General features: G+C 43.3%; 1 protein-coding gene across 1 annotated transcript; it reads left to right on the top strand.

The window, feature by feature from the left end:
• Nucleotides 1-1,621: 1,621 nt before the first annotated feature.
• On the top strand, nt 1,622-23,442 carry LOC128357753 (macrophage mannose receptor 1-like). Its single transcript, XM_053318123.1, has 12 exons — nt 1,622-1,658; nt 1,997-2,190; nt 4,369-4,570; nt 7,619-7,951; nt 8,552-8,649; nt 8,972-9,099; nt 16,234-16,517; nt 18,055-18,248; nt 20,396-20,597; nt 21,118-21,447; nt 22,202-22,325; nt 23,430-23,442. The coding sequence occupies exons 1-12, from the start codon at nt 1,622-1,624 to the stop codon at nt 23,440-23,442; spliced, it is 2,139 nt and encodes a 712-aa protein (XP_053174098.1).
• The last annotated feature ends 4,145 nt before the right edge of the window (nt 23,443-27,587 follow it).

Here is a 27,587-nt window from a genome sequence, read left to right as displayed (position 1 = left end):
CATTTAAAACTGCTCCCTGGTTCTGTGCTGCTATTGGGTCCTACCACCTCCACCTGTTACAGTACGATCTGGCCAGCCATGGACCCAGTGCACAACCTCACACCAGAGAGCTGCCTAGACAGATTTGAGGGCATTCTTGAGAGACGCCTTCATTTGGAGGGGTCCAGACTCCATCTCAGCCCCCATCGACAGCCTCCAGAGAGGTTTCGTCTCAGTCTCCGGCGGCGGCCACCGGAGGGGTCCGGCCTCATATTCTGTCTCCGTCGTCAACCACCGGGGGTTCCCGTTCAGATTCCTGTCTCTGCCTTTCGGCCTCCTGCCCTGCCTCCAGTGGGGTCCTGTCTTCGCCTCCGTCACCGGTCACCAGAGGGTTCCCATCTCGGATTCTGCTGCTGGTCTTCAAAGAGGATCCGCCCTCGTTGCCAGCCTCCTGAAGTGCTCCACCTTGGCTACCAGCCTCCTGTTTGACTATGAGGGAGGGTGAGTCATAAGCTCTGTGGTTTTGTGTTTTTCTTGTTGGCCCTCCACATGTTTTCAGTTTATTTACAGACACAGTCTCTGACAGCTCTTTACATTTGCATTTAGTTTAGTTTTTACAATACGACACTGTTGCTATGACAGGATAGCTTGGTTAAAGCCAGACCCTTCCTCAGTTGTGGAAGGGTCTGGCGTTCATTTCCTCGTATTTGAGGTGGGATCAATGAATGTCGATCAAATGCTTCTGTGCTACTGGACAAACTTACAACCAATCATATCAACGACACACGATGACGTATTCAGAGCCTGTAGCAGTGCGAACACTTCCTGTTTATGAAGGAAAAATCATTCAGCGCAAGTTTTTGTTGAACTTGTCTTCCAGTGTATTTAGCACACAGTTTGCTGCTGCTTGGATCGGTTGCTGCAGCTCCGTGGCTCCATGCTGGATGTAAAGGGAGTCACTCTGCGGTCGTCATCGCCTTGAGCCCGCCTCCCCGTTCTGTGATTGGTTCCCGATCTCAGGGGAAGATTGTATCTTGGTGGCCATGCTAACTTTCTGAGCAAAGTGGAATGTCGCTGGAAAGAGAGCATGAGTATACCCAGGCTAATAACAGGAGTTTTCTGTGTGTGTGTGTGTGTGTGTGTGTGTGTGTGTGTGTGTGTGTGTGTGTGTGTGTTCATACCTAGCAGCGTCCTCAGCCATCCTCAACAGCGGTCCTGAACACAGCCAATCAGGCTCCAGCTCCATCCCTAAATGTCTAAATGTCCAAATTCTTTTCTGACATATGAACCAAACAACTAAATGTAATGAAGTTAAAATAATCATTATTTGCAGCCCTGTACATTACTGCCTTAAAATGAACAATAATCACTCATCATAGATTTTCTTGGTTTTATGTGGCTGCGTTAAGAAACCTCCAACAAACAAACTGGAACACAGAAAGGATCATTCTTGACCTGATATTCAGAACAGCATCAGCAGACCTGCATAATCAGCTCTGATGAAATCTGATAGGAAAACAATAAACACAATGAACTCTTTGCATGTTGCCAGTACAGGTGAGGTAAGAGGTTAATGTGTAACCTCCAGCAGCATATCATCAGTCACAGACTCAGAGAGAGACGCAGATACAAACAGACGATGATGGAGAAAGTTGTTCTGGGCATCATAGCTGCGTCAGGTAAGAGTTTTATTTATTTGTATATGTGTAGTTTTAAATGTCATTAATTTCCCATATTATTATTATTATTATTATTATTATTATTATTATTATTATTAATAATATACATTGTGGTATCTTAGTGATTGTAACATGTACAGCACTGTGACAGCTTTAAACACAATGACTTTAGTGTTACAGTGCTTTTCTATTAACTGACACACTAAATACAAAATGATAGTTGGAGTTTTTTATGTTCACATCAATAACCTTTTACTGACAAAAGTAATGACACACCTGAATACACTGAAATGTTATTTTAGGTGGTATTTAATCAATGTGCATGTCTGTCATCACAGTGCTGTGTGTGGTCTCGTCACACGTTCAGCGTCAGTACCACTTTGTTTATGAGAGGAAGAACATGACTGAAGCTCAGAGTTACTGCAGAGACAAATACACAGACCTGGCCACGATAGACGACGAGGAGGATGTGAAGAACCTGACAGACATGGTGGATTTAGACAAATTGGGCCTCGATGAAAACGGCTATCCGGTGAATTCACTTTTCACTACTGTTCACTCTGTATCTGTTAAATTTGCATTTGTGACAATGACAGTATGTAAGTGAGAGGTGTCACACACACTGAGCTGCTGCTTTAGTACATTTTCTTCAGGCTATGATGAACATTTTAGTACAAATGTTCCACTTTCTTGGTAAATATGACCCAATGGGCCAGATGCAAGAATATGTTTGTATTTTTCTTCTTAAATGTGTCATACTTTTTCGTGAGGTGGAATGTACGAGTGTGTCACGTTGGATTCATAAAACACTTGTATCACCAGGAAACAGTCGTAACTGACGTTCGTAAACATGATGAATCCCACCTGTTCTACATTAACGCGCGTTCCAGAGAATAGTAAATTAATATGAACGACGTCCCCAAAATACCATATAAGGTCAGACGACCGGCAGGTTGTGGAGAAGATCCATTCATGAAAATGACACTAAAGACTAAGAAGTGTTAGTGTTGGAATTAAAGGTAAAGACAAAGAATGAGCTGTTGCACCGTCACAGAAATAAAAACTAAAATGATTTAACATGAATTAGATGCTAAAAACAGCTAGCTAATGCAGTCATCAGTCAGGGAGCTAAACTATTACTTTGATCAGCAATATTTCAATTAAATGAATAAAAGTAATTAATAGTCAGTTTGCATTGTGGAAAAGTAACCGTGGACAAGTTGAGCTTGGCTCCCCCTTTTTGCGGAGGGGTCTCTAAAAGCCTGCGAATCGACATTATTAATTATTAATTTCTCTGTTATGTGGTAGTCAGCATACAGTGATGGTAAAAAGAAAAATCCAAGTCAGTTGCCTCTGAAGACTCAGTGGCGTCTTCTACCACAAATGAGATGTTGGTGACAACCGCTGATGTTACACTTGATGCCGGACTACTGTCAGCTCGACCTCTCTGTGTTTGTACTGATAAACTACAGCAGGTTACATCACTCTGTAGTATAGCTACCGTATCGTGCTTGGCTGCATTGTATCGTACAGTGTTGTTTGGTCTTGATACCCGTGTGGAGGTGTTATGTGTTCATTAAGTGATTATTATATCTTGCTTATCTAGTATATGATGTCACCCCCCAAACCCCCTGGAAAATTTGAGTTCCCCCAAAAGATATCATTGTCACACTGCCATGTTTTATTGCTTTGGAGGACTGCAGGTTGGTTGTGTGTGACAGGTACGACAGGTCTGTATCACTTGTAAATTGTGTTCGTACCTAAGAGAAAATCCAAAATATGAGAAAATTAAATCACAGAACGAATCTGTGCGTACGAGTGGTTCTGGCATCTGGCCCATTGATTTTGTTTTTAAGTGGGACTTAAAATGGGAGCAATAACATAAAGCTAAATGTGAAATATATCTGTAAATACCACAAGAATAAATATATAATATTTGTAAAAATGTTTTTAAATTATTTTGTAGTAATATGAAAAATAATAATTAAAGCTGCAAGCAGCGATGAACGGGCCCTCACTCCCGCGCCGACTCAAAACAGCGGTAACGCATCTTCAAGGTCATAAAATGAATATGAAGTCGGTCAGATTAAATCTGTAGGAGGAGAAATGGCAACAAACAATTCAAAATTTAAATGAAAATGGCCTACTTCCTGTTATGGTCTGGGTCCAAGAGACTTCTTTGTGCGTCTTTACATGATACATATGGGTACCGAATTTTGTTGGTCTACATCAATCTGGAGCAAGGGGCTCAATTTTTAAAAATTTTGCATGTGGTCTGATGCGTGTGCAAATTTTCGTGCGTTTTCTGGAATCTTAGTACAAATGTTCCACTTTCTTGGTAAATATGACACAATGAGTTTGCTTTTATGTGGAACTTCATATGGGAGCAATAACAGAAAGCTAAATGTGAAATATATGAAAATGGACAACAAAAATTCATATAACTCCTTTCATGTACAAAAAACAGCTCAAAATTATTGACAATTTAAAACAGAAGACATCAAAGTTTAATTTAAAGTTTATTATTATGTAATAATTTAACAGTTGTGTGTGTACCATTAAATGACTGAAATACTAGAACCAGCAAGTAATACTGCATCAGTTACTTTAGATGAAATCTCTTATAATGTAAGTGAATGGAAATGTTATGCAGAGTATCTTTAAGCTGAGCAAAGACAAAAGTTGTATAACAATCAAATCTTGCTTTCAGACGGCCTGGATAGGACTGTACGATGACGTGAACAGCTGGAGGTGGTCACACACAGATGCAGAGGTTGAGTTCACAAAGTGGCCCAGAGGCGGGCCAGACAACTCTGGGAGTGATCAACACTGCACAGAGATGTATACTACTGGAGTATGGAACGATCTTCGTTGTGATACACCCCGTCAGGCAGTCTGCTCTTATGTGAGAGGTGAGAGTTATCACTAACGGTCCGTCCTTTTCCAGTTACTGTTCAGTTTCCTCCAGATTTGGGCCGAAATAGTCAGTTCCATCAGTGATCCCTGCATTCATTTCAAGGTGTGAAGCAGAGTCATGAAGCCAGTTTCTATAAAGCCTGTTGACTCATTGAGCTCCTACATTAACACAGGTCACTGTCTCAGTCAAAGGGGTAAGAAAAGGAGGCAAAGTGGCTCTGATGTTCCTTTATGGATGAATGTGTGCCTCCATGTTCATATGTTCGCTCCACCACTGGATACAGAACATCTGAAGAGAGAAGTGTAGACGTATGAAGAGCCTGTTAAACAAAACAAACTCTAACGTAGTCAGTGTCTTTAATGATTATTGTTACTGAGTCCTTTATTGGAGCAGTTCTCAGTGGATTCATAATGACACAGAAATGTTACAGAAACTGTGGCATTCATCTTTTTTCACTCATTTAAAATGACCCCGCCTATGCAAGTAGGGCAGTGTTGTGAGATACCTCACTTGGTTATCAGAGAACCGGGGTTACGTGAGTTCAAACCTCCCTCAGTATATCACTATGGGAGATATAGCCCACTCCGGGATTTGCATGCTCCGAAGCCTACAAAGCCGTGACTCACGATGGGTCGACACCCTAAACCCTCCCCAAGGGCTAGCACGCAGTTAACATGAACCCACACTCAGGACTGAATGAGCCAGAGATGTCTTGGTCACATCCAGCCTGTAAAACCGAATGAACGTGTGTGGGGATGCCTAACTGTCAGCGGCACAAATATCCCTCACTGATATGCCCTTGAACAGGGCCCATGAGGTGGCCATACCCCTGGTGGAGTGGGCCCGCTGAATTACTCCCAAACTGTTCAATACATTTAAATTTAAATATCTGTCTGTTCCTCAACTTACCTCTTTTTTCTCTGACAGCAATGATGACCCACCCTACTCTGCCTCGGATTGGCTCTGACCTGGAAACAGTAGTGACCAATCAGAAAGGAGGGGGTGGGGTTGCTATTCAATGCTCGCCCCCTTTGTGCCAAAACTCAGCAAAGGCGAGCAAGTCGAAGGCACAGAGAGTGACGGCAAGCGCACAGAGAGTGACCGCGAGCGCGCAGAGAGTGGTCTTTATGCGCGCTGATTATGGTTTTTATGCGCGCGGTATTTGGCACTGAAATGACGCCATACCACTCGCCGTACAGGGGATTCCCGGGAGCCGGGGGGGGGCTCAGAGCAGAGACCTCCGTGAGTGCTGACTGCTGAGCCTCTGTCCCCGTGAACCACAACACCTAGCCCAACCGCTTTTACTTCCCGTCCAGGGGATGGGCAGTTTGGATCAGTACCTCCACCGGTATAACTCGGTATAACCACGCTGCGCCCCCTCGCTGCAGCCGCAAACCCCTGGTGGGGGGTGGTGTGGGGCGAGGACTGACTTTGCGTGGAAGGCAGAGGTCAAAGGCTTCTCTTGCTTCTTCCTAAGGTCACTGGTTTGCTGCATGGCCGTAACAGCCTCACCAAACAAGCCTTTAGCCCTGGATGGGTCGAAAGGAGCGTCAATGATGACCTGTTTGTCCTGTTCTGCCAGGCAGGAGAGGTTTAGCCAGAGCGCTCTCTCTCCCGCCACTGCAAGCCCCATAACGCGGCATGGAGGATGAGATCCGTGACGATAATTCCTCCCAAACCTTTGGGCTTGGGGAGCCCTTATCCAGGAGGAGACCCATCTCCTGGAAAAGTTCAGCCTGGTAGGCTGTCAGCAGTGTGATAACATGGCTGCTGATTTGTACACTTTTTGGTACATGGAGGCGGCAAAGCACTTCTTTCTTGCCCGGGAGGGCGGGACCTGCCGTCCACTTATTCAACGTGCTTAAATATGGGTCATATTTCAGAAAAACGCTCTATTTTAATCAATGTGTCAGCTTTTTTGCCGGACGTCAATGTAGCACAGAGCAGATCGTGCAGGACAGGAAATTGTGTATAAAATACAAAATAAAGCACCGGGTTAATTTTCAAAATAAAATGCACCGTGTTTACGGCGGATCATATTTCCCTCACTACAGGTCTGAAGTACAGGTCCGAGGTTTAGACATGCAGGGACGGCGGGCATGACCTGTTTTGTCGGTGTACGGCGAGAAGGCAGAATTTTACCGTCATAAAGGTCCCTTTCCTCACCCTTGTCATCCAGTGCCGCTGGCCACTCAATACCCAGCCGGGGTGCTGCCCGCTTACACACCTCGTGCAAGTCGACCTCCAAAGGTGTAGAGGAGGGTTGGATTTCTCCTCTGACAGAGCTGCCGGGTCGAGATGTCTGAGCCGGGGGGAGGATGGTGTCCTCGTCATCATCCTCGTTCTCCTCGTTGAGAAGGTCCAAATTATCATCCACCTCCACATCTCCCCCTCCGTACTCGTCCTGAGTCAAGGAACTCGTCGAACAGCGGTGCTAGCTTTGGCCGGCTTCAGCTTGGCCGCACTGTCGGAGAGGCAGAGGTCGGCTTTAGAAGCGGCTGAAACTCTGAGGCGCTGCTCCAGGATCGTAGCTGGCATGGCACTGCAGTGCTGGCAGCACTCGGAGTCCACGAGTGATGCTTGAGCATGCTGGACTCCCATACAGAGAGGATGTGGGTCTCTCCCTGAAATGCTAAAACCGCAAGAGGCCAGGCAAGGGCGGGACTCGACGTCCTTCACCTTGCCGCTAGCTGTTGTCCTCTTAGAGGAAGCGGTAGCTATTAACTAACCTCGACGGTCAGTCGCAGAAACACCACACTCTAAAACCTTGACGGCTAACGTAGCAGTGATAAACACACGGTTTTCACAATGAAAGCAGCGATAAATGATAAGCAGTGAACAAATCCTGAATCTAGATATCCATGCTTGGTGACTACCCTGATGGCGTGTCGGAAGAGCAGTTGAATGAATAATCCGAATCAGGACAGCTGAGGAGCTCGGTGATCTTTATGGTGGAAGGAAGCGAGAATGACAGGTGTTCCATAGTGAGATACCAAGGGAGGTTTGAAAGAGAACACAAATTTTCACTATGGTCTATTTTCAGGGTCAAATGTGACATTTATCCTCATCACTACTACCATGAATTGGACTGAGGCCCAGAGCTACTGCAGAGCAAACTACACAGACCTGGTCACTGTGAGAAATGAAGCAGAGAACCAGGAGGTGAAGGATCTAGCTGATGGACAACAGGTCTGGATCGGCCTCTTCAGAGACTCCTGGAAGTGGTCTGATGGAAGTAACTCCTCCTTTAGGTACTGGGCCTCAGTAGAACCTAACAACAAAGGGACGAAGGAGGAATGTGTGGCAATGAACTTCCACACTGGATGTTGGGAGGACTGGAACTGTGACCGGAACAAACCATTCATTTGTTACAAAGGTAAGTCATGATTCAGTTATCCTTTAAAGGACAGTTCCCAGTGTTCCCAGTGTTCCCAGAGCGATAAGATGAATTTGCAGTAACACGTTAGTTTTGACAGCCTCAATAAAAAACGTGTAAACAGGATGATACAGCTGCCGTCACAGTTTTCAATCTTTGCTGTAAAAGGTGAATTTTATATTTAATTTTCTGTCCACATTCTGTTCAGTGATGTTATTTTATTACTTGTAACAAAAAATAAAATGGCAGTGGTATAATTTGTGATTACTAGAACAAACCACCTTCAAATGTTCTTTCATTGTTCACAGCTCCAACCACTGAAGAACCAACATCAGTCCCATCAGCCTCCACACCAGCAACAACACAGAGTTTAACCTCCAGTTCAGGAAGCTTCACACCTTCATCATCTTTCCCTGAAACCACAGAGCAGTTTGCAGGTACAGGACAGTTCATGTGCATTATGAAGGGATCACTACATTTGAGAATCTCTTCTGGAAGGACTCTGTATCTGTAGTTTACATGTTGGTATGAAAAATGTGTCACTAAAACAACACTCAGAAGAAAGAGTGAAAACTGATGAAGCCTGTTTGTTTCTTAAAGAGATGATTGAGCCAAAGCACAAGATGCGTGTGGGTCTGAAGATGAACTCCGCTCTGGATCTGAACAACCCTGAGGTGATGGAGGAAGTCTTGAAGCAGGTAACAGAACAACCACGTGATTTATATGATTTAGCTGACGACTCAGAACAGCAGCAATGCACTACATCCAGTTTATACATTTATGTCGTCATTAGTAGATTGGTGTCAAAAAAGGAAAGAAGCGTCTAAAATAAATGTAATTAAAACAGAGCTTCTAGATGAAAGCAACTACGTCCGTTATACAAGCACTGTACTGGAGTACAGTTTGAGGTACTTTACTTTGACTTGTAATGTAGTATTTTTACATTGCTGTATTTGGACTTAAGTAAAGGATCTCAGTCTGTGAGTGATATTCAACACAGTAAATGTTTGTGTATCTCAGCTCAAACAGAGGCTGAAGGAGAAGGGGGTGAATGAAGACGTCAAACTGAGCTGGAAGAAGCAGCCTGATGGAAAAGTCTTCCACAAGGAGAAGAAGAAGAAGAAGAGGAACATTCCACCAAGAGATGAGTTTTAATGCTGTGTAGAAGTTTGTCTGTTTCTACTCAACAGTTTTTTCCTTCATTCTTTAAAAGTGTGATGCTTTGTTCAAAATCTTTGGTGTGATCTTTAAATGATGCAAGTGAGAGTAGTTGTGTGTGAGGCAGACGCCACTGAGCATGTGCGATTCTGTAGAAGCTTCAGTTGTTTGTTGAATTTTAATTTTTAGAGGCCGAGCTCTTCACAGTGCGAAGGCTCTATTTTATCTGTAGGAAAAGCTCTGCGTTGGTTTTTTATTCTAAATCAAACATATTGTTGACGACCTAAACATGCACCTGTGTCACACCTGGTGAAAATTTGATATTTAATCAAATCATTTTTATTATAATTATTTTATGGCCTAGGACACTTTAAATGTAAATGTATCCATCCAGATTGATATTGAAATTGGGTATGTAAATGAATCATGGGGGGGGGGGGCTGGCAGCTGACAGCAGACAGCAGCATGTGTACAGCCTCATTGACACGCCTCTGGGCTCTGATTGGTTGTTTTGACTCAGGAGCGATGGATTCTTGCTAATCATTTTACGACCACTAGGTGGAGCCAGAGACAGTATCTGTATGTTATTCTACTGTCAGATCATGATGACAATTTTAGCAAACATAACACAAAATGAGTCACAGACTGCAGCTTTAAACAAACCCATCCTACAGATTTGACTCCAGACTTTAAATTGTTCAGTATCATCTAAAGATGTTGGAGAGGAAACGTTTTGCCTGTGTTATACGTGATGGGCGTGGCAGTGCGGCAAAGTTCAATGTTTTGCCATGAAACTTTAAAGCCTTCTAACTTCACTCCACATCGTCTGATCTTTTCCAAATGTAATAAGAGTCCCGGTCTGAAGGCCCATATTCAGTGACAGCCATAGCGCCACCTACTGTCAACAGGAAGTAATAAGCGTCATTATTGGACTAGTTAGTCCTAGTAGGTTAGGCAGATACTGATACTGAAAGTGACTTAGCTAAGATGTAAGACCTTGATGATGCTCCTTCATTAATGTCATGACTCATAATCAAATGCCGTTGCCATTTTTCCTTTTCCACGCCTCGTACTTTAACAAACTCCTCATAACTCCTACATACATTGTCTGATCTGCACCAAAGTGCTCAGACATGATGAGAGTCCCACCCTGAACACGTCTAAGTGTCAATAACACAGAATGTATAAAAGAAACAGACGTAACATCCGTGACGTCACCCATTGGTTTGTGGACTACTGCTCGGAAGCCAATAGTTTCTAATCTAGGCAGCGCCATCTTGAAAGTTTCAGGTGCATGTTGGGAAAAATAAAAACAAGGATTCTTCTTATATGGGCATGAGGCGGGGCCATGGGCGGAGTGGGGAGGTTGCTATGGTTACGAGGGCTGGATCTTGAGGACATTGGTCAATCAACCTGTCAATCAGGAGCCACGCCCCAATGCATACCCTGCTTTATCGTCACATATAAAATCAGGGAGGCCAAAATGTCCCAAATGAACATCATACTGCATTGAAGAAGGCTTTAAACTAGCGATTGAGACCATAAACACATTTTGAAAACGTTTACTGAGGTTAGAAATCAAGTGAGAAGTTGGTGAATTCTCCATTGACTTGTATAGAGACGGTCACCCCCTGGTGGCCTTTTGATAGAATGCAGCTCTAAGTTACTTCTCCATTGACTTGTATAGAGACGGTCGCCCCCTGGTGGCCTTTTGATAGAATGCAGCTCTAAGTTACTTCTCCATTGACTTGTATAGAGACGGGCGCCCCCTGGTGGCCTTTTGATAGAATGCAGCTCTAAGTTACTTCTCCATTGACTTGTATAGAGACGGTCGCCCCCTGGTGGCCTTTTGATAGAATGCAGCTCAAAGTTACTTCCTGGTTGGCCTCATTTCAGAGGACCGGAGCTCCCCGCCTGGTCAATACTGACTCATATTAACAGCGCCACCTACTGGACACAGGAAGTCAGCCTCATATGACAAACATTATCTGATTTACATGAAATTCACAGGATGTGTTCTCCACATCATTCACGACGACATGACATGTAATTGGTGGGTGATCTCTAGCGCCACATAGTGGACACAGGAAGTGTTGTTTAACCCCTTCATACAATGTTAAATAAAAGCCTGGATGCAAAGACCGTTCAGCGCTGCTTGCAGATTTAATTTGAATTTATTTATTTCTAACATGAGAATAAAAACAGATAAAGAAGACAAACGAAAGAAGGAAGAAGTATAAACTTATAGGTTCCTACCCGCTTCTCACTATCGCAAGTTTATTTACAACCAAAATATTCAGCCGGTGCCAAAAACAAGAATAAGACCAACTTATTAACACAGCTCCTCCTCATCCATATACCTCTTCAATTTAGTATCTTTCTGAACTGATTTTGGATTTGAACTTAGTTTAAACTCAATAGCCACAAATTCACTCCACAGACTGAAGTAGACATTTTCTTCACTGTTTGTTTCAAATTCAAATCTTCTCCAAAATGTTTGTATATTACCCAGAAGTGAATGACTTCCTGCTTTAAAACATAATTTGTGCAGTTTTAAATTGTACTAGACCACGTGACTTTTAAATAAGCGTGTTTGTGTGTTCACAGTATCCTACATTGTTTACTATCCTAATTGCTCTTTTTTTGTAGTTTTCATAATGGCTCTAAGTTGCTTTTATAGGTGTCACCCCATACTTCCACACAGTAATTCAGATATGGTCATTCCAGCTTTGTGATTATATGACTTATGTGAGGTTTCTTAGCTTCCACATAAATTACAGATCCATCATTAAATGAATCATCAGCCATCATCTTTCATTTATTCTGTTATATTGAGTAATAATCTGTTTACTACATATTGTATTAGATTTATTAACCCTCCTGTTGTCCTTGTGTCAAGGAAGGAAGGAAGGGAGGAAAGGAGGGAGGAAGGAAGAGAGGAAGAAGGAAGGAAGGTAGGGGGAGGAAAGAAGGAAAGAAAGAGAAGGAAGGAGGGAGGGAGAAAGGAGGGAGGAAGGAAGAGAGGAAGAAGGAAGAAAGGTAGGGGGGAGGAAAGAAGAAAAGAAAGGGAAGGAAGGAGGGAGGGAGAAAGGAAAAGAGGAAGGAAAGAAGGACAGAGGAAAGGAGGAAGGTAGGGGGGAGGAAAGAAAGTGAGAAGGAGGGAAGGAAGGAAGGAAAGAAGGAAGGAAGGAAAGAAGAAGGGAGGAAGGAAGGGAGGAAAGGAAGGACAGAAGGAAGGAAGAAAGGGGGATGGAGGGAGGAAATAGAGAGGAAGGAAAGAAGGAAGGGAGGAAGAAAGGGAGGAAAGAAAGGACAGAAGGAAGGAAGAATGGGGGATGGAGGAAGGAAGGGAGGAAATAGAGAGGAAGGAAAGAAGGAAGGGAGGGAAGGAAGGAGGGAGGAAGTACAGATGGAAGGAAGTACAGTAAGGGAAGTAAGAAGGAACAGTGAAAACAGACGGGTCAATTTGACCCGGGAGGACGACAGGAAGGTTAATATTCTTTTAGTTAATAAATAATTGTTGTGTGTTTATTCTTTGAAGTGGTACAGAGATCAATGAAACTGTTGAATCATTCAGATGTTACGAGACTGATTTATTCAAAATGATTGATTTATTAATGATTGATTAATTTTAATAATCTGTCTCCTCTCTTTTTAACAAGTGCTAATTACTAAACATTGTAATTCGTTACAACTGATAATCCATGTACCAACCAAAACTATAAAACTATAAATATCACCAAAGTACACAGATCAGTCTTTCCTGACACTTTGAAGAAATGAATAATGAATTATAAGAATAACGGAGCTTTAAAATAAAGTGTGACATGAAGTCAGCTGGTGTCCTGGTGCTGATTGGCTGCCTCGTTGTCTTCCCTCCTTCTGTGTCACATCTTCTTTGCCTTAGTTTTAGGACAAGTCCACACGTACCGAAACGATCTTTTCCCCCTCCGTTTTCCCTGGCATCGTTTCAAGAATATTTGCGTACATCTCAACACGACTCGACACGCTACTTCATATTCCAGACCTATAGGTGGCGCTTTTTCAGTTTTCAGAACTTCACCAAAAACGGAGAGGAAGAGGCTATAAGAGGGATATAAGAGGTGGAAGGCTAAGCTCGAGGGGTGTGGCGATGACATCATCGAAACGTAGGTATGCGCCTTCACCATCCAAACGAACACTCAACTCATGTTTCCACCCTGGGACCAGGTTTCAGAAAGCTTGGTTTCCACCCTGGGACCAGGTTTCAGAAAGCTTGGTTTCCACCCTGGGACCAGGTTTCAGAAAGCTTGGTTTCCACCCTGGGACCAGGTTTCAGAAAGCTTGGTTTCCACCCTGGGACCAGGTTTCAGAAAGCTTGGTTTCCACCCTGGGACCAGGTTTCAGAAAGCTTGGTTTCCACCCTGGGACCAGGTTTCAGAAAGCTTGGTTTCCACCCTGGGACCAGGTTTCAGAAAGCTTGGTTTCCACCCTGGGACCAGGTTTCAGAAAGCTTGGTTTCCACCCTGGGACCAGGTTTCAGAAAGCTTGGTTTCCACCCTGGGACCAGGTTTCAGAAAGCTTGGTTTCCACCCTGGGACCAGGTTTCAGAAAGCTTCGTTTGGTCGATCGATTTGATTTCGGTGTTTAAACCAAAAAGCGTCTCCGTGTGGATGATGGCCCCTGAGACTTCCAGCATGTTCCTGTTGGGTTCCTCGTGTGTTTCCACCTTTGCATGTTTGACTGTGTAGTGGACGTACGGCTGAACATCATCTGGCCGTAGTCACCTTTGACCCCAGGTGAAATAAACTAGACCCAGTTTGGTAGAGAAACGGACACAGTCTCTCTGTTGGATAAAACCAAAATCCATTAACATTCACAAAGTGTAACAGCTGGTGAGTGTGGACCCAGTTGCAAGAAGGGGAAGTGAGACAGAGGTACAAAGTCCAGTAAGGCAAGTTCTTTAATCCAAAGAGGAGGCAGGTGATCATACAGGAAAAGGCTAGCAGGAATCAGGCAACCAAGACAGGCATAAACTCTGAGGTCATAAAACAAACCGGTCTTACACAAAGAAACAAACAGGAAGTACACGAGAAAGGTAGAACACTGGGTAACAAAGACAATCTGGCCAGGAAGACATGGTGGGGGGGGGTGGGGCGGGGTTATATACACACAGGGAGGCAAGACACAGGTGAAACAAACAGGTAATCAACTAAGGCGGGAGAAAGAACAAAGAGGGGAAGTAAAACTGACAGCACAGGGGAAGACTAGACTTTCAAAATAAAACAGGAAGTGTACAACACAACATAAAATACAGAGTCTGACACAAAGAAGCTCAAAGTGACAGAACATAAGACAGATCTTGGTGTCTCCTTCACTCCCCTTTCTACCTTCAACTGAACCTGTGAATAGAAATGAATGTTAAGACTTAGACAAAGACATCTTGGTCAATAGTTATGTAGTTATGTTAATAATTATGATAATAATCAGTTATCTTACACACATGGTAGAATAGCAGAGTGTCATGATTGATTATATTCATTATTTTCAGGCTTTAATGAATGAAAGTGATGTGTGCTCAATGCCAGAATAATACATTCTGTGTTGTGTTACTGTATTTTATTAGGATTAAATGACCTGAATAATAATAATGAATGAAGATGATACGTTTGTGGTAAAAACCAGAGATGACCTCACCAGTGAGATAAAGAAGGAAGGGATGGATCTGATAGGCTGACACACACAGTCTGGATTCTCTCTCTTGTTTCGTTCCTCTCTTAACTTTCTTATTTCTTCTTTAAGTCGTCAAAGCGGGTGTAGTTCTGAATGGATCATAATCTGAGAAACACAGTGACGTCAATTTAAATTCATGGAGGCTTCATGTTCATGTTTCCTGACCTTTGATCATTTTGTGCACATCTCTTATTTCATTTGCATCATGCAAAGTGTTTATTATTTTCCTGTGAGGCTCTTCTCTGTCACACTGCCTCTCTCTTTCTCTCTCTCTCTCTCTGTCACACTGCCTCTCTCTCTCTCTCTCTGTCACACTGTCTCTCTCTCTCTCTCTCTGTCTCTCTCTCTCTCTCTCTCTCTCTCTCTCTCTCTCTCTCTGTCACACTGCCTCTCTCTCTCTCTCTCTCTCTCTGTCTCTCTCTCTCTCTCTCTGTCTCTGTCTCTCTTCCTCTCTCTGTCTCTCTCTCTCTCTCTCTCTCTGTCTCTCTCTCTGCCTCACTCTCTCTCTGTGTCACACTGCCTCTCTCTCTCTCTCTGTCACACTGCCTCTCTCTCTCTCTCTCTCTCTCTCTCTCTCTCTGTCACACTGCCTCTCTCTCTCTCTCTATCACACTGTCTCTCTCTCTCTCTGTCTCTCTCTCTCTCTCTCTCTCTCTCTCTGCCATCTACTGCTAATTAAAGGCAAAGTTTAAATGACACATTCTTCAGCTGGCAAACAGGACGGCCCGATAAAAAGGATTTAATTATTTCCAGTTAACTTTTGTGTTTACATGAAGCTTTTTATACTGACGTGGTTGTTAATCTTATTATTAAATAACTAAAGACAGATTAACACAGGCAGTGTTTCATAGTGTTAATATGTTTATTTGAAGTAAACTCACCACTGCTGCTGGTAAATTTCCATCCACCACACCCCTGCTCCACTCCTGCTAATCAGCCACATCCACCTCATCAGTTAACTCTGTTCACCCCGCTGCAGCTCATCAGTATTAAACCAGTATATATACTCCTGTTGTTCATTCACTTTTTGCCAGATCGTCATTTGCTTCATGTCAGATCTTCCAGCACTGATTCACAGACTGAGTCCCTGGTTTCGACCCTACTTGCCTTGGACCTCCTCTCTTCCTCTCTCCAGCCGTCTGTCCCTGACCTCGAGTATCGCCCATTCCTGTCTGCCTGTGGCTGTGTGGCGTCCTCCGGCTTCGATCCTGTCAGGAGAGCTCAGAAACTTCCTGGTCAACCTCATGTCTGTGAGTACTACTGGCATTACCTTACCTGCTGCCAGCTCTTCGTCTTTGATGACCCTGAGCCCTGCCCACCACCCTACACATCCTGCCAGATACCTGTTCTGTTACCTAGCTATAAAATAAAGATCATTTAAAACTGGGTCCTATCACCTCCACCTGTTACAGTACGATCTGGCCAGCCATGGACCCAGTGCACAACCTCACACCAGTGAGCTGCTCAGGCCCCGTCTCAGCCTCCGTCGTCAACCACCGGGGGTTCCCGCTCAGATTCCTGTCTCTGTCTTTCGGCCTCCTGCCCTGTCTCCATTGGGGTCCTGTCTTCGCCTCCGTCGCCGGTCACCAGAGGGTTCCCATCTCGGATTCTGCTGCTGGTCTTCAAAGAGGTTCCGCCCTCGTTGCCAGCCTCCTGAAGTGCTCCACCTTGGCTACCAGCTTGACTATGAGGGAGGGTGAGTCATAAGCTCTGTGGTTTTGTGTTTTTCTTGTTGGCCCTCCACATGTTTTCAGTTTATTTACAGACACAGTCTCTGACAGTTCTTTACATTTGCATTTAGTTTAGTTTTTACAATACGACACTGTTGCTATGACAGGATAGCCTGGTTAAAGCCAGACCCTTCCTCAGTTGTGGAAGGGTCTGGTGTTCATTTCCTCGTATTTGAGGTGGGATCAATGAATGTCGATCAAATGCTTCTGTGCTACTGGACAAACTTACAGCCCATCATATCAACGATACACAATGACGTATTCAGAGCCTGTAGCAGTGCGAACACTTCCTGTTTATGAAGGAAAAATTAAGTTTTTGTTCCATTTTCAAAGTGAACTTGTCTTCCAGTGTATTTAGCACACAGTTTGCTGCTGCTTGGATCGGTTGCTGCAGCTCCGTGGCTCCATGCTGGATGTAAAGGGAGTCGCTCTGCGGTCGCCATCGCCTTGAGCCCGCCTCCCCGTTCTGTGATTGGTTCCCGATCTCAGGTGAAGATTGTATCTTGGTGGCATTGCTAACTTTCTGAGCAAAGTGGAATGTCGCTGGAAAGAGAGCATGAATATACCCAGGCTAATAACAGGAGTTTTCTGTGTGTGTGTGTGTGTGTGTGTGTGTGTGTGTGTGTGTGTGTGTGTGTTCATACCAAGCAGCGTCCTCAGCCATCCTCAACAGCGGTCCTGAACACAGCCAATCAGGCTCCAGCTCCATCACTAAATGTCAAAATGTTAAATTCTTTTCTGACATATGAACCAAACAACTAAATGTAATGAAGTTAAAATAATCATTATTTGCAGCCCTGTACATTACTGCCTTAAAATGAACAATAATCACTCATCATAGATTTTCTTGGTTTTATGTGGCTGCGTTAAGAAACCTCCAACAAACAAACTGGAACACAGAAAGGATCATTCTTGACCTGATATTCAGAACAGCATCAGCAGACCTGCATAATCAGCTCTGATGAAACTGAAGAGGAAACTAGTAAACATAATGAACTCTTTGTATGGTGGCAATAAAGGTGAGCTATTCGCCTCATAGGAAACTAATACAGGTGTCAGTACAGGTGAGGTAAGAGGTTAATGTGTAACCTCCAGCAGCATATCATCAGTCACAGACTCAGAGAGAGACGCAGATACAAACAGACGATGATGGAGAAAGTTCTTCTCGGCATCATAGCTGCGTCAGGTAAGAGTTTTATTTATTTGTATATGTGTAGTTTTAAATGTCATTAATTTCCCATATCATTATTATTATTATTATTATTATTATACATTGTGGTATCTTAGTGATTGTAACATGTACAGCACTGTGACAACTTTAAACACAATGACTTTAGTGTTACAGTGCTTTTCTATTAACTGACACACTAAATACAAAATGATAGTTGGAGTTTTTTATGTTCACATCAATAACCTTTTACTGACAAAAGTAATGACACACCTGAATACACTGAAATGTTATTTTAGGTGGTATTTAATCAATGTGCATGTGTGTCATCACAGTGCTGTGTGTGGTCTCGTCACACGTTCAGCGTCAGTACCACTTTGTTTATGAGAGGAAGAACATGACTGAAGCTCAGAGTTACTGCAGAGACAAATACACAGACCTGGCCACGATAGACGACATGGAGGATGTGAAGACCCTGACAGACATGGTGGATTTACACAAATTGGGCCTCGATGAAACCGGCCCTCCGGTGAATTCACTTTTCACTACTGTTCACTCTGTATCTGTTAAATTTGCATTTGTGACAATGACAGTATGTAAGTGAGAGGTGTCACACACACTGAGCTGCTGCTTTAGTACATTTTCTTCAGGCTATGATGAACAGTTTAGTACAAATGTTCCACTTTCTTGGTAAATATGACCCAATGGGCCAGATGCAAGAATATGTTTGTATTTTTCTTCTTAAATGTGTCATACTTTTTCGTGAGGTGGAATGTACGAGTGTGTCACGTTGGATTCATAAAACACTTGTATCACCAGGAAGCAGTCGTAAATGACGTTCGTAAACATGATGAATCCCACCTGTTCAAAATGATCCATTCATGAAAATGACACTAAAGACTAAGAAGAAGAACTTTACGAGCTCTCAGACAAAGATCAAGAGAAACACATAATTATTTAGTGTTAGTGTTGGAATTAAAGGTAAAGACAAAGAATGAGCTGTTGCACCGTCACAGAAATAAAAACTAAAATGATTTAACATGAATTAGATGCTAAAAACAACTAGCTAATGCATTCATCAGTCAGGGAGCTAAACCATTACTTCGAATTTACTGAATAAAAGTAATTAATAGTCAGTTTGCATTGTGGAAAAGTAACCGTGGACAAGTTGAGCTTGGCTCCCCCTTTTTGCGGAGGGGTCTCTAAAAGCCTGTAAATCGACATTATTAATTATTAATTTCTCTGTTATGTGGTAGTCAGCATACAGTGATGGTAAAAAGAAAAATCCAAGTCAGTTGCCTCTGAAGACTCAGTGGCGTCTTCTACCACAAATGTGATGTTGGTGACAACCGCTGATGTTACACTTGCTGCCGGACGACTGTCAGCTCGACGTCTCGATGTTTGTGCTGATAAACTACAGCAGGTTACGTCACTCTGTAGTATAGCTACCGTATCGTGCTTGGCTGCATTGTATCGTACAGTGTTGTTTGGTCTTGATACCCGTGTGGAGGTGCTATGTGTTCATTAAGTGATTATTATATCTTGCTTATCTAGTATATGATGTCACCCCCCAAACCCCCTGGAAAATATGAGTTCACCCAAAAGATATCATTGTCACACTGCCATTAGACAATTAGAACTGCAGGTTGGTTGTGTGTGACAGGTACGACAGGTCTGTATCACTTGTAAATTGTGTTCGTACCTAAGAGAAAATCCAAAATATGAGAAAATTAAATCACAGAACGAATCTGTGCGTAGGAGTGGTTCTGGCATCTGGCCCATTGATTTTGTTTTTAAGTGGGACTTAGAATGGGAGCAATAACAGAAAGCTAAATGTGAAATATATCTGTAAATACCACAAGAATAAATATATAATATTTGTAAAAATGTTTTTAAAGTATTTTGTAGTAATATGAAAAATAATAATTAAAGCTGCAAGCAGCGATGAACGGGCCCTCACTCTCGCCCCCGACTCAAAACAGCGGTAACGCATCTTCAAGGTCATAAAATGAATATGAAGTCGGTCAGATTAAATCTGTAGGAGGAGAAATGACAACAAACAATTCAAAATTTAAATGAAAATGGCCTACTTCCTGTTATGGTCTGGGTCCAAGAGACTGCTTTGTGCGTCTTTACATGATACATATGGGTACCAAATTTTGTTGGTCTACATCAATCTGGAGCGAGGGGCTCAATTTTTAAACATTTTGCATGAGGTCTGATGCGTGTGCAAATTTTCGTGAGTTTTCTAGAATCTTAGTACAAATGTTCCACTTTCTTGGTAAATATGACCCAATGAGTTTGTTTTTATGTGGAACTTCATATGGGAGCAATAACTGAAAGCTAAATGTGAAATATGTAAACATGAAAATGGACAACTCCTTTCATGTACAAAAAACAGCTCAAAATTATTGACAATTTAAAACAGAAGACAGCAAATCATTTAAATAAGAAAGAATAATTTAAAGTTTCATTTAAAGTTTATTATAATGTAATAATTTAACAGTTTGCTGTGTGTGTACCATTAAATGACTGAAATACTAGAACCAGCAAGTAATACTGCATCAGTTACTTTAGATGAAATCTCTTATAATGTAAGTGAATGGAAAAGTTATGCAGAGTATCGTTAAGCTGAGCAAATACAAAAGTTGTATAACAATCAAATCTTGCTTTCAGACGGCCTGGATAGGACTGTACGATGACGTGAACAGCTGGAGGTGGTCACACACAGATGCAGAGGTTGAGTTCACAAATTGGTGGCCAGGCCGACCAGACAATCATGGGAGTGATGAACACTGCACAATGATGTATGGTAATGGAGAATGGAACGATGTTCGTTGTGCCCTAACCCTTCAGGCAGTCTGCTCTTATGTGAGAGGTGAGAGTTATCACTAACGGTCCGTTCTTTTCCAGTTACTGTTCAGTTTCCTCCAGATTTGGGCTGAAATAGTCAGTTCCATCAGTGTGATCCCTGCATTCATTTCAAGGTGTGAAGCAGAGTCATGAAGCCAGTTTCTATAAAGCCTGTTGACTCATTGAGCTCCAACATTAACACAGGTCACTGTCTCAGTCAAAGGGGTAAGAAAAGGAGGCAAAGTGGCTCTGATGTGCCTTTATGGATGAATGTGTGCCTCCATGTTCATATGTTCGCTCCACCACTGGATACAGAACGTCTGAAGAGAGAAGTGTAGACGTATGAAGAGCCTGTTAAACAAAACAAACTCGAACATAGTCAGTGTCTTTAATGATTATTGTTACTGACACAGTCCTTTATTGGAGCAGTTCTCAGTGGATTCATAATGACACAGAAATGTTACAGAAACTGTGGCATTCATCTTTGTTCACTCATGTAAAGTAACAGACAGGAAACACTGATTTTCACTATGGTGTATTTTCAGGGTCAAATGTGACATTTATCCGCATCACTCGTCGCGTGAGTTGGACTGAGGCCCAGAGCTACTGCAGAGAACGCTACACAGACCTGGTCACTGTGAGAAATGAAACAGAGAACCAGGAGGTGAAGGATCTAGCTGGTGGAGAAAAGGTCTGGATCGGCCTCTTCAGAGACTCCTTGAAGTGGTCTGATGGAAGTAAGTCCTCCTTTAGGTACTGGGCCTCAGGAGAACCTAACAACGGGAAGGAGGCTTGTGTGGCAATGAACTTCAACCGTTCTGGACGTTGGGAGGACTGGAACTGTGACCAGAACAAACCATTCATTTGTTACAAAGGTAAGTCATGATTCAGTTATCCTTTAAAGGACAGTTCCCAGTGTTACCAGTGTTCCCAGAGCTATAAGATGAATTTGCAGTAACACGTCAGTTTTGACCGCCTCAATAAAAAATGTGTAAACAGGATGATACAGCTGCCGTCACAGTTTTCAGTGTTTGCTGTAAAAGGTGAATTTTATATTTAATTTTCTGTCCACATTCTGTTCAGTGATATTATTTTATTACTTGTAACAAAAAATAAAATGGCAGTGGTATAATTTGTGATTACTAGAACAAATCACCTTCAAATGTTCTTAATCATTTACTTCATTAACATATTTAATGCTGTATTTTTCTTGTGTATGTGGTCGATGTTTCAATATGACCTTTCTTTCTAGAGCAGCGTCTCATTCCTCTGCTTTATTGATTCAGTATCTGATAGTTTCATTGTGTTTTCATTGTTCACAGCTCCAACCACTGAAGAACCAACATCAGTCCCATCAGCCTCCACACCAGCAACAACACAGAGTTTAACCTCCAGTTCAGGAAGCTTCACACCTTCATCATCTGTCCCTGGAACCACAGAGCAGATTGCAGGTACAGGACAGTTCATGTTTATCCATCAGTTCACCAAATCTTAAATGGGCCAAAACTTTCTTTTCATTCCCAGAACAATGTGTCTAAGCTCTGACTCACTGAAAACAATCTTTGTTATCTTGAATAAATATTATCTGTCACATTACAAGCAAAAAACACATTCTGTGAAATTCTGCAGCTCCAACCACTGAAGAACCAAACTGGACTTCCCGACCTTTTCCAACATCAGTCCCATCAGCCTCCACACCAGCAACAACACAGAGTTTAACCTCCAGTTCAGGAAGCTTCACACCTTCATCATCTTTCCCTGAAACCACAGAGCAGATTGCAGGTACAGGACAGTTCATGTGCATTATGAAGGGATCACTACATTTGAGAATCTCTTCTGTCAACTGTATTGAGAAGACCTGGAAAAGGGAAATCAATGTTCCCTGATACTGCACGTTCTAATATTCATAGTTATTCAATAAACAGCAGACACGGGTTAATTCAGATGAAAGTGATTCACTGTTTTCATTACTCTAAGGTCATGTTATATTAATTTTACCAGTCTGTCATAAATGTGAATCAAGTGATGATACATTAATGCATTTAGTTAGAGACTGTCCTCTGAGGGACTTGGCTGTCTTTAGATGCTCAGAGGACTCTTTAACTCTCCCGTCACACATTCAAACAACAGAAACATGTATTCTCAAAGACAGGAAGACATTCCTCCGTGCTTCAGAAACTGGCTGCATGGACGTGTTTTAGTTCTTCACACGGAGAAACTGAGATTTAATCATTTAAATAACAAATACAAAGAATATCAGGGTCCCTTTTTGCAAAATCTGGACTCACTTTGACAGCATTTGTATTTTTATATATATATAAATATATGATTCTTTCTTTGTTCTGTTTTTGTATATCCTAATTGTGATTACTAGAACAAATCACCTTCAAATGTTCTTAATCATTTACTTCATTAACATATTTAATGCTGTATTTTTCTTGTGTATGTGGTCGATGTTTCAATATGACCTTTCTTTCTAGAGCAGCGTCTCATTCCTCTGCTTTATTGATTCAGTATCTGATAGTTTCATTGTGTTTTCATTGTTCACAGCTCCAACCACTGAAGAACCAACATCAATCCCATCAGCCTCCACACCAGCAACAACACAGAGTTTAACCTCCAGTTCAGGAAGCTTCACACCTTCATCATCTTTCCCTGACACCACAGAGCAGTTTGCAGGTACAGGACAGTTCACGTTTATCCATCAGTTCACCAAATCTTAAATGGGCCAAAGCTTTGTTTTCATTCCCAGAACAATGTGTCTAAGCTCTGACTCACTGAAAACAAGCTTTGTTATCTTAAATAAATATTATCTGTCACATTACAAGCAAAAAACACATTCTGTGAAATTCTGCAGCTCCAACCACTGAAGAACCAAACTGGACTTCCCGACCTTTTCCAACATCAGTCCCATCAGCCTCCACACCAGCAACAACACAGAGTTTAACCTCCAGTTCAGGAAGCTTCACACCTTCATCATCTTTCCCTGAAACCACAGAGCAGATTGCAGGTACAGGACAGTTCATGTGCATTATGAAGGGATCACTACATTTGAGAATCTCTTCTGGAAGGATTCTGTATCTGTAGTTTACATGTTGGTATGAAAAATGTGTCACTAGAACAACACTCAGAAGAACGAGTGAAAACTGATGAAGCCTGTTTGTTTCTTAAAGAGATGATTGAGCCAAAGCACAAGATGCGTGTGGGTCTGAAGATGAACTCCGCTCTGGATCTGAACAACCCTGAGGTGATGGAGGAAGTCTTGAAGCAGGTAACAGAACAACCACGTGATTTATATGATTTAGCTGACGACTCAGAACAGCAGCAATGCACTACATCCAGTTTATACATTCATGTCGTCATTAGTAGATTGGTGTCAAAAAAGGAAAGAATAAAGCGTCTAAAATAAATGTAATTAAAACAGAGCTTCTAGATGAAAGTAACTACGTATGTTTATTCAAGCACTGTACTGAAGTACAGTTTGAGGTACTTTACTTTGACTTGTAATGTAGTATTTTTACATTGCTGTATTTGGACTTAAGCAAAGGATCTCAGTCTGTGAGTGATATTCAACACAGTAAATGTTTGTGTATCTCAGCTCAAACAGAGGCTGAAGGAGAAGGGGGTGAATGAAGACGTCAAACTGAGCTGGAAGAAGCAGCCTGATGGAAAAGTCTTCCACAAGGAGAAGAAGAAGAAGAAGAGGAACATTCCACCAAGAGATGAGTTTTAATGCTGTGTAGAAGTTTGTCTGTTTCTACTCAACAGTTTTTTCCTTCATTCTTTAAAAGTGTGATGCTTTGTTCAAAATCTTTGGTGTGATCTTTAAATGATGCAAGTGAGAGTAGTTGTGTGTGAGGCAGACGCCACTGAGCATGTGCGATTCTGTAGAAGCTTCACTTGTTTGTTGAATTTTAATTTTTAGAGGCCGAGCTCTTCACAGTGTGAAGGCTCTATTTTATCTGTAGGAAAATGATATAATGATCATAAAGTATGTAAATCTATACTGTAACCTCAGTAGGATTGATTTTATTTGTTTACTCAGACAAAATTAAAATCTTTTTGAAAAGTTAAAGGGTCATTCTGCTGATTTTCTTCATGTTTGGCTCCAAACCAACAGTGAACTGATCTATTAACAAGTATAGTGTGTATCAACGTCTGATGATAGCTTCAGAAGTAAAAGTAGTAGTAATACTGCAGTATTATAGTGATGTAGTGTGTGTGTGTGTGTGTGTGTGTGTGTGTGTGTGTGTGTGTGTGTGTGTGTGTATGTGAGGGCAGATTAACATTTTCTTGTTATGGTCACAAGTCAAAAAGGGTCGAGAACAAAAAAACAACCCCCCCCCTAAACACACATCACCCCCCCTCATGTCTGACAACCTGTTGCTACGGGAAACCATCAGACCCTGTCAATCACTGCGGGGGGAAACAATGCTGTGATTGGTGGGCTGTCAGACGGGGTCACCATGACAACGCAGAGGCCCACTGATGACTCAATGGACAGTCCCCCCCGCCCCCCCTGCCAAAATAACACTAATTAGAGGATTCAGTTATTATGTGATACTGCATACTACATCACTATAATACTGCAGTACTTTTACTGTAATACTGCATACTACATCACTATAATACTGCAGTACTTTTACTGTAATACTGCATACTACATCACTATAATACTGCAGTACTTTTACTGTAATACTGCATACTACATCACTATAATACTGCAGTACTTTTACTGTAATACTGCATACTACATCACTATAATACTGCAGTACTTTTACTGTAATACTGCATAAAACATTAACATATAATTTAATATAACAGATAATAGTTCATGTGTTAGTTTGATGGTTTAAAAGTCGTAATGTCTCATTCTGTCCACCAGGTGGCAGTAGTGTCTCGTTCTGTCCACCGGGTGGCAGTAGTGTCTCATTCTGTCCACCGGGTGGCAGTAGTGTCTCATTCTGTCCACCGGGTGGTAGTAGTGTCTCATTCTGTCCACCAGGTGGCAGTAGTGTCTCATTCTCTCCACCAGGTGGCAGTAGTGTCTCATTCTGTCCACCGGGTGGCAGTAGTGTCTCATTCTGTCCACCGGGTGGCAGTAGTGTCTCCGTCTGTCCACCAGGTGGCAGTAGTGTCTCCGTCTGTCCACCAGGTGGCAGTAGTGTCTCCGTCTGTCCACCAGGTAGCAGTAGTGTCTCCGTCTGTCCACCGGGTGGCAGTAATGTCTCCGTCTGTCCACCAGGTGGCAGTAGTGTCTCATTCTGTCCACCAGGTGGCAGTAATGTCTCGTTCTGTCCACCAGGTGGCAGTAGCGTCTCATTCTGTCCACCAGGTGGCAGTAGCATCTCATTCTGTCCACCAGGTGGCAGTAGCGTCTCGTTCTGTCCACCAGGTGGCAGTAGTGTCTCCGTCTGTCCACCAGGTGGCAGTACTGTCTTGTTCTGTCCACCAGGTGGCAGTAGTGTCTCGTTCTGTCCACCGGGTGGCAGTAATGTCTCGTTCTGTCCACCGGGTGGCAGTAGTGTCTCCGTCTGTCCACCGGGTGGCAGTAGTGTCTCCGTCTGTCCACCTGGTGGCAGTAGGGTCTCCGTCTGTCCACCAGGTGGCAGTAGTGTCTCCTTCTGTCCACCAGGTGGCAGTAGTGTCTCGTTCTGTCCACCAGGTGGCAGTCACGTCTCATTCTGTCCACCAGGTGGCAGTAGTGTCTCCATCTGTCCACCAGGTGGCAGTAATGTCTCCATCTGTCCACCAGGTGGCAGTAGTGTCTCGTTCTGTCCACCAGGTGGCAGTCACGTCTCATTCTGTCCACCAGGTGGCAGTAGTGTCTCCATCTGTCCACCAGGTGGCAGTCACGTCTCATTCTGTCCACCAGGTGGCAGTAGTGTCTCCATCTGTCCACCAGGTGGCAGTAGTGTCTCATTCTGTCCACCAGGTGGCAGTAGTGTCTCCGTCTGTCCACCAGGTGGCAGTAGTGTCTCCTTCTGTCCACCAGGTGGCAGTAGTGTCTCCGTCTGTCCACCAGGTGGCAGTCATGTCTCATTCTGTCCACCAGGTGGCAGTAGTGTCTCATTCTGTCCATCAGGTGGCAGTAATGTCTCCGTCTGTCCACCAGGTGGCAGTAGTGTCTCCGTCTGTCCACCAGGTGGCAGTCATGTCTCATTCTGTCCACCAGGTGGCAGTAGTGTCTCATTCTGTCCATCAGGTGGCAGTAGTGTCTCCGTCTGTCCACCAGGTGGCAGTAGTGTCTCCTTCTGTCCACCAGGTGGCAGTAGTGTCTCCGTCTGTCCACCAGGTGGCAGTCATGTCTCATTCTGTCCACCAGGTGGCAGTAGTGTCTCATTCTGTCCATCAGGTGGCAGTAATGTCTCCGTCTGTCCACCAGGTGGCAGTAGTGTCTCATTCTGTCCACCGGGTGGCAGTAGTGTCTCATTCTGTCCACCAGGTGGCAGTCTCGTTCTGTCCACCAGGTGGCAGTAGTGTCTCATTCTGTCCACCAGGTGGTAGTAGTGTCTCCGTCTGTCCACCAGGTGGCAGTCGTGTCTCCTTCTGTCCACCAGGTGGCAGTAGTGTCTCCTTCTGTCCACCAGGTGGCAGTCTCGTTCTGTCCACCAGGTGGCAGTAGTGTCTCATTCTGTCCACCAGGTGACAGTAGTGTCTCGTTCTGTCCACCAGGTGGCAGTAATGTCTCGTTCTGTCCACCAGGTGGCAGTAATGTCTCGTTCTGTCCACCAGGTGGCAGTAGTGTCTCCGTCTGTCCACCAGGTGGCAGTCGTGTCTCCTTCTGTCCACCAGGTGGCAGTAGTGTCTCATTCTGTCCACCAGGTGGCAGTAGTGTCTCCTTCTGTCCACCAGGTGGCAGTAATGTCTCGTTCTGTCCACCAGGTGGCAGTAATGTCTCGTTCTGTCCACCAGGTGGCAGTAGTGTCTCATTCTGTCCACCAGGTGTCAGTAGTGTCTCCGTCTGTCCACCAGGTGGCAGTAGTGTCTCATTCTGTCCACCAGGTGGCAGTAG

This window comes from Scomber japonicus, chromosome 4 (assembly GCF_027409825.1).
Source record: "Scomber japonicus isolate fScoJap1 chromosome 4, fScoJap1.pri, whole genome shotgun sequence".
NCBI classification, from domain to species: domain Eukaryota; kingdom Metazoa; phylum Chordata; class Actinopteri; order Scombriformes; family Scombridae; genus Scomber; species Scomber japonicus.
The sequence above is the reverse complement of the archived record's forward strand: the minus strand, read 5'-3'. Positions and strand labels throughout refer to the sequence as shown.